This window comes from Pyxicephalus adspersus, chromosome 5 (assembly GCF_032062135.1).
Source record: "Pyxicephalus adspersus chromosome 5, UCB_Pads_2.0, whole genome shotgun sequence".
Taxonomy (NCBI): Eukaryota; Metazoa; Chordata; class Amphibia; order Anura; family Pyxicephalidae; genus Pyxicephalus; species Pyxicephalus adspersus.
The window spans coordinates 118,892,881-118,901,352 of record NC_092862.1 but is presented as its reverse complement, the minus strand read 5'-3'; the positions used below and the strand labels follow the sequence as shown (position 1 = coordinate 118,901,352).

Here is an 8,472-nt window from a genome sequence, read left to right as displayed (position 1 = left end):
CGTTCAGGGGATATAGTCCACGTGGCTCTGGTCATTGTGCCCTCCCAGCATCCTTATACTGACCCCGTTCGGGGGTACACTGGCCAGAGCCACGCACCGCCAAAATTTCCTCGGGGCCAAATCCTCCTTTATTTTTGTCTCCCATGTGCCCCCATCATGACATTGCAGAACCCAGTGGGAGGGTTTCAGCAACAGAGACAATGCAGCCAATGCAGAAAGTAGCAGAAAGCTCTGGGAGTGGTCAGGATTCGATTGACAAGCTATTTGCTTGTGATTACCCTGTGACAATGCTGATAGCCACACCCCCTGCAATATTGTTTTTAGGCAACTGTAGAGCAAGTAGGCACTGCCCAAAGGATTCTCAGTTTATATAAATTACCAGGTTTTAGTAATTTTTTTTTACTTCTTAAATACCCTTTTCTTAAAGCTTTACTCCAGTTTTTACTTTTGCTGAGCCCTTGATCCCCCAACCAATTAGATTTGAATTCTACCCGGATCGTTCCTTTGTCCCGGCATGGAAGAACCGCCGGCACCACCATGTTATTCCTCTTCTTCGGGCTTCTGCTTAAGGCATGTGATCTCACACGGTGCAGGCTGAAGAAGGGGGTCCTCCCCTTCCTTTTTTAAAAAAAATGTCAATTAAAAACACATTTGTTTACTTAATATAAAAGGGTTATCTACGCTTTTTTTTGAGTTTTATGAGGTTCACTTTAATGGCTTTAGAGCAAAACAAGTCTCCTTCTCCACCAGACTGGGCAGTGCTTAGTTAATTTTAGGACTAGATGGACATAAATACAGATGCTTAGGTGGGTAAAACAGTCCCCATATATATATATTATTTGTGTATGTATCTCTCTGCCTAGAATCCAAAGCATTCAAGAGGATTTAGACCATCAAAATAAAAGGTGAACATTCTGAACACCCCTGGCATTGGGACATTGTTTATAGAATTAGAACAATGTCACCCCTGACATTGACATTGTTTATAGAATTGCATTCTACACATTTCATCATTTAATTATTTGTCTGTTTTTTTATTGCTAATTAGGAAGAAACATCTAATTTCCAGCGGTTGTGATGCCATATTGACACAGATGTATGTGTTCTTGGGACTTTGATGCTGCAAACAGACTTTCACTTCAGTTTGCTATTCAAAGAACTGGCAATTTTCCCCATGTATGAATGGTGCATGAAGATTAAAATTCTCGTACTTGTGGTCCTCTGAAATAGGCTGTGCAGAATTTGGCTGTGCAAGGGTTTGGATTAAACCGTTCATCATTCAGATCTATTTTTGCCTTTTTATTACTTATTTTATCACTTATATCAGTAATATATAAAAAAACATGCAAAGGAGTAAATAAGTTCCCTATAAATAATTAGTATGTAGGTTGCCACCTCCCCAAGGGGTAAAAAGTAAAAGACCAATAGGCCCGTGACCACTCACCAAAAGATGTAGCCAAAAAAAAATGGGGTGTCATGGTGAGTTTCCAAAAATAAAACATCAAACATTTAATAAAGAACTCAAGGTAAAAATATGTGTATATTCAAGAGACTTGTTGTCAATAATCATACGATATTAGTATAACAAGGCAAATATTAAAACACATTCATGGTTGTTATTGCATTCAATGTTCCATAAAAGGACCAAAATCTAAGAATCCAAGTGCTTTTGTGGGTAATGACCCACTTCTTCAGTCGCTCTCACAAACTTGATACTGTTTTTACCTTGAGTTATTTAATAAACGTTTGATTATTTTTGTTGCAACTCACCATAAAACTCCATTCTTTTGGCTTCACATTTTGGTGAGCAGTCACCAGCCTCTTACATTTTCTCAATAATATGTAATAATTTGTAATAATATTCCTATATGTTTCCCTAATCAGATTGGGAAAGGAAATATTTAACTGTTAATAAATTTTTACAAGAAAGGATAAACTAATTTGGAAAATAAAATGTATTTAAAATGTAATATTGTAACAATTTTTGTATTACACTATAAACAAATATTCTGTGCTTTCTTCATAGGTTTGTTTATTTTTTTGCTCTTAATGTTCTTGTTAAAGAGATTTGTCTATAATTATCTGAATGATCATTGTCACCAGGAGCCGAGGGAGAATCAAACATTTGTGCTGTGGCTAGGACAGGTATAGAATACCATCTTGCTGATGTCCAATGTCTACTGGTGAGGAAGTGAAAATAATTCTACCCATTGGACACAGACAAACAAATTACAATGAATAAACTTTATAGTAATGTTAACCCTTCCTTACTCTATCCAAAGCAAACATTTTGGATTTCAATATTGTTTAATATAAAAACAAAAAATATCCTAAAAAAATATCTAATGTCTAAGATTTCAATACATAGGACAACTGAATAAAGAGGGTATCAAAATGAAAAACGACAAAGTTAAAAAGAATGATAATTTTATTCAAGTATATTCAAGGTCAATACAAGAAGTTCTCATGGGAACTTTTTCTTACATGTGCTGTATAGGTGACAGGTGGACATCACTTAAGAATAGAAGTAAATTTCCATGTGCAACACAGACATAATTCTTTACAGTAAGGGCAATGGAAGTGTTGTACACACCGTCAGTAAAATCAATATTAGCTGACAAAGTTGATGCCTATAACAATTTGTCTGGGGAGTAAAAGAATAATAATGTACAAATTAAATGTTACACACAGGTAAACTGTACACAGTCATAATTGGCAATTTTTGGAACAGGAAATTGATTTTATTGCCTCATTAAAAAAAAACGTAATTCTTTTCTAGCATAGCAGGAGCAAGCATTGTATAAACAATTGTGCATTGGACACAAGGCACGCCATGATAAGCAAGGCATGGATCATTCACACATGCATAACACAGGATTTGTGAAAATAGGAGAAAAAATGGTAAGGATGTACCATTAGTGCCCAATCAATGATTACACTTATTGCCTTTCCAGTCCATGCATATCTGTTCCAATTGCACCAATAAAGCTGGCCCACATGTAGTCTGCTATTGATCTGTCTGATTAAAAAATGTACTAACAAAGCATTGCTCAAATCTTAATCTGACATATCAAACTCTGACCATTTATGGGTCACCACCAACTAGTTTAAAAGACTACAACCCAAACACCCTCTTCCCCCCAGTGCTGCTCTTTTCTTTATATTAAGTTGTGCTTTAGCATCCTGAAAACTGTTAATTAAAAACCAAAAACAGTGTGAATCTAATTATTTGCCATGGAAAACACTCCCGAGTTTGCTCACTTTTGTGCCATGAATTGACAGAACCATTAGCCAATATTCTGAGAAAGCATGGATCTCTGCTAGTCATTATGGGTTACTCTGTAACTTTACATTAAATAAATCAAATTTGTAATTTAAAAGGCATAGACACAGATATGATAACTGTAATACCTGATACAGGATTATAGTGGAGTTTAGAAGACCTACAAGTATTGTGGCTTTAGCCTTGGTGCTCGATAACCATTACTTAAGGGAAGGATTGCACTCAAGGTTTGCTGTAACAATTAAAAGTAAAAATCTCATGCAGTGTTAAATAAATCAATATTATCAATATGGACTAAGAGTCTTAAAATACCAACATGTATCTTCTTGTCTAAGGCTGTTTTATTTGCTGTTCTAAAAGACAAAATGTTCCTTCAAAACCTTTATTTTGTCCAGCCGGGGCAAGTTTACCAAATAACTGATAATTAATGGATGAAGAATGATTAGGCGATAATACACCCATATTTTTATTGGTATTAGGTGGTATTAAAAATAAAACTCAAAACAGCCTATTGTATTTGGACAGGCTTGATCCTTGGAATGGAGAATCTTTCTCAATTGAACCACTTTTTTCACACAAACAAAAGAGAAATTACTAAATATGCTCAGCAGTTTTTTTTTTAGAAAGTAGGAAAATTTGTTCTGTTTTGTCAAAGATTTGAATTCTACAAAAATATACAGCTCCAAACTGTCTGGAATTGATTTTTTGAATGCACTAAGCTATGGCAATGCTCATTTTTAGTAATTATATTAAACTATGTTGACTTTGAATACCTAAACATGTGCATAGAAAACTAAAAAAAGGATTTTTTTTTGTACTTGCTTGGATGAATGGAGTGAGTACACCTTATTGACTTAGCTAATTAAGCACTAAATTTTAATCTAAGCACTCCATACCTGACTCAAACTTGTTGAACTTTTCCAGGATACCAAATATTTATTTGCAGTTTTTGCAAGTCATCTAAAACAATTTATGCTAATAACATTTGTGATTTTGGTGATGCTACCATTGATACTTATAGAACAGAATATGAGCCTATGGTAGTATCTTTTCTAACAACAAACAGATCTTAATAGGGCAGATCCATGATACGAATTGGCATTTCAGATAGTCATCTGCCTTTTTGTAGAAGGAATGAGGACTGCCTGTGGGAAAGGGCTTAACATTTTCCTGCCAACATTTTTTCTAGCAAGTTAGTAGTGCCACTTGGCACTGTTTGATTCCCCATATAATGGCAGCAGTTGTTCAGCCTGATAAAACCTGACATATGATGTCACAGAAAAAGTTCTCTGTAGGTTTGTGAGCGTGTCCATGTCAGTACAAGGGGGCTCCGCATTCCTATTAAAACTAATTTTTATTTAAAGCTTCAGGTTTATGTCACAAAGGCATGTAAAATATAAAGGTTACAGAATCTTTGGAGCTGTTTTTGTGTCATTGTTATATGTTTTCTGATAAATCAGCTATATAAAGTGCAGTTTTGTGTAGGAGAGGAGCACAGTACAATGCAACAATTATTATTTCTCATTATAAGTATTATATAAAGTGCCACCCTTTCCCCTACTGTCAGTAAACTCGTATACTCTACTCTGTATTGAATGTCATTTTTACATCAAGCCTTGAGTGCGTTAATCAGAATAATGCTGCCTAGAATCCATTACTTTTACACATTTTAGCAAACAGAAGGAAGACAAGTGACTATATGCTGAAAATAAAGATTGTCACAAAGGGCTGATCGCTACACATAGGGAAGAATGGAAAACTGTTGTAGACTAGTAATGGTTTAGTCCTATGTATGGATGACATATGCCTTGTGTAAAGATGACAAGAAAAGTCAGCTTTAAATGTTATGGATGGGTGTCAACGGGCTGACTTCATTCTCTAATCAGATATCCCCTGGGGACACTAACAAATAGATACCTCTACTTCTTCAGCCCCTAAACCCTGCCTCAGCTATTACAAAGTCAAGTAATTAAGTTTCCTGATCCTGCAGCACCTTGCATAAAGAAGATTAAATTGACATATCAGAATTTAGTGGCAAAAGTAGGGCATCCTTGTAAGAGCATTGACAGGCTGGCAGAGCTAAGAACTGAGGTGCAAAGATGTCACCACAGGACTCCCTGAGAGACAGAACAAAAAATAAAAAAACAGCAGGAGAGTTAAACCACCCAATATTGGGGTATTAGGCAGACTTTTTAGGTTATCAATGGATTAGAAATATGAATACAAAAAAGGTAGTGATCAAGACCATTCAACAAAATGTGCAATCTCCAGTTGGCCGTCATAAAAATATGTCAATGGTCCAAATGAATTTCTTATAATAATCAGTCTAAAACAAAAATTTTAATGTAAAAGTTCTTCTAAGACACTTTCCTTTGACATAAATGGCTAAATATTTAGTACACCTTAATTGAACCAATTTAAAAAGCTTTATTTGTATTACCCATGCTAAGCAATAACAGCAAATATTTTGTACAGGTATCAGCAGCAAGATCCAATAATCTTTTACTTTTTTTTTTAAATATTACATAATTAGAGAGTTTCAAATGCAGATTTCAAATAACTATCTGCTCTCCCTTTGGAAAGAAAGAAAATTTTTTTTTTGTATGTAAAAAAAATATCAAATATAAATTTATGAAAGACCATTCATGACATATACAGTAAGTGTATATAGTTTTGCTACAGCAGCTTGTGATATTTGGATTTAATTTAGATGCAAGGTTGTATATAACCTTTACTAAACACACTAGTATAAGACCATAAATGAATGTATACAGTCAGGGTTTTGTCTGTGTATAGAGATACATTGCATTACTCTTGTACACATTAGCATATTCATAACCACACCACTGGTAGTACTTCGAAGGCTGCATAAGTTTTTGATGTAGAAATGTAAAGCAAACGTTGACTAAGACAGAGCCAACAAATTGTAAAGCATTCATCCCCAGTAGTTCAATTGAAAAGTAATTCATTATATTCACAAATAAATTGAATATGAAGGCTGCCAGAACTATTGTGCACTTGTACGTTGTAACATTCTGTAAACAATATCTGATAGCGTTTCAGAGAAGAAAATAAAAACAAAGATTATACAAAGGATTCTTTGTCTCTGTCTGCAAATATTTTACAATCTGTGGTTTCGTCATTTTTTGTAGAGTCTTCTTGTTCCAACCCAACATTTTCACCCTGTGTGTCCCTGGTCACACTGTCATAAGAAGGTGGAAAGGATGTAGAAGAAAGAGACTCTAGTTTATCCAACTGACGCCCAAAATTTTCATTCATCATGATGGCAATAAGGCCTTCCTTTTCAGGGGCCTCTTCTTCAATAATGTTTCCATCACAGGACCTGTGACGGTAAAGGAATGAGGCTTGTTTCATGGAACGATAAAGCAAATGCCTCCTATAGGCTCTTTGGATGATACAAGCAGACACCTCTTCTTGTTTGCGTCTTAAAGTGGTGGTGATAGGTTCGTAAGAAATTTTAGATGGGTTGGCTGCCATAAATTTTTCTTCCATTTGTATCTTTAAAGTATCCATCTCCCCAGATTCTCCAAGAACTCTTTTGGTGAAGGCAAATAAAATATCCAAGCAATGAATCCTGTCTCCGCTAACCATAGGAAGATCCATGGCTATCAGTTTAATTTTATTTGGTATGGGGATGCGTAATGGTTCAGCAAGTGAGTCTGCAAAAGTAGACAGAACTGAGTAATCAATGAACTGTGTTGCTTCTGGGTCAAACTTTTCCCAAACTTCGTAAAACATCTCAAAGTCATCTTCGCTTAGAGGTTCTGTACTTTCTTCAGTGGCCACACTGAAGTTTTCCAGAATGATGGCTATGTACATATTAACCACAATAAGAAATGATATGATAATGTAACTAACAAAAAAAACAATCCCAACAGGGGGATTTCCACAGTTCCCAGGAGATGAGCTTCCCGGGTTGGGGAACTGTGGGTCACAGTCAGGTGAATTACTGTTTAATATTGGGCTGAGGAGGCCATCCCACCCAGCTGAGGTTGTGATTTGGAATAGGCAAATCATGCTGTTTCCAAATGTTTGAAAGTTGAACATGTCATCAATTCCACCTTCCATTTTTACATAGGCAAAGTTTGACATACCAAAAATGGCATATATGAACATAACAAGGAAAAGCAAGAGGCCAATATTAAACAAGGCTGGGAGGGACATCATTAAGGCAAAGAGAAGTGTCCTTATTCCTTTGGCTCCTCTGATAAGTCGCAGAACACGTCCAATTCGTGCTAACCGAATGATTCTGAATAACGTTGGAGATACGAAATAATTTTTTATAATATCAGAAAGAACAATACCTGTACAAAACAGAATGAGAGACTGATTAGAACCATTTCAAACAGGTAATTAAAAAAACACGATTGTAGGAAAATATTTATTATGCATTATATTAGAGATTTAGATTTTTACATAAAATATAATTAGTTTTAATGTTTACATATTTTCATAACTCCTTTAATCAGTTAGTATTATCTAAATTGAAATGGAATATTAACCCCTGTCTACTTATGAGGCTCAGAATAAGAGTATATAGTAAAGGGAGCATAATTAGGTTTATAGAATGAACTGTCACAGTTCTGAGAGAAAGATCAGAGAAATATATTTCATGTGTGTGTATTTGTAATAAGGGTTCGGTACAACAAAATTCTGTTATAGGACACTGTGATTTAGTCTAGTAGAATAGCAGTTAAGATCTTGTCACTTAACATAGTTAGAAAATAGCCCTAGGTTCACTTTTGATACTATTAAAAAAATAATATTTGTTTGCACATGAATAAGGGTCATTAAAGACCTGCAGTGAACCACAGCACCCTGCCCCAGACTCAGCCGTAGTCCCAACCTCCCCGTTTAAAGTGAATTATTTATATGTGGCTGTGGCAGATCGTAGACTGCTTCCAAAAATTGACAAGCCACTTTATGCTGTGCAGTTGCTTTTGGAAGAACTGCATTACAGCAGGGAAGTGCACATGTGTTAGTTAGGTTGGAGTGTTATGTTCTTGGGTGCAAATCAACTTTTTGCCATGCGTCTAGGACAGGGGTCTGCAACCTGCGGCTCTTCAGCCTCCTTGTTGTGGCTCCCTTCGGCTGCCGCGGGGAGATCTCTGATGGGGGATCCCCTTCCTCCCAAGACACTGCGGAGGAGGGGGATTCCCTATCCGGTG

The 8,472-nt window shown here is 35.8% G+C and overlaps 1 protein-coding gene across 1 annotated transcript in view; it reads right to left on the bottom strand.

Annotated features, from left to right (window-relative positions):
• Positions 1-2,410: 2,410 nt before the first annotated feature.
• The window catches only part of LOC140332095 (sodium channel protein type 5 subunit alpha-like), a 238,635-nt gene continuing 232,573 nt past the window's right edge, over positions 2,411-8,472 (bottom strand). The window contains exon 27 of the mRNA XM_072413393.1: positions 2,411-7,608. Coding sequence (XP_072269494.1) covers positions 6,368-7,608 — 1,241 coding nt within the window. The 3' untranslated portion in view covers positions 2,411-6,367. The remainder of the gene's footprint in view (positions 7,609-8,472) is intronic.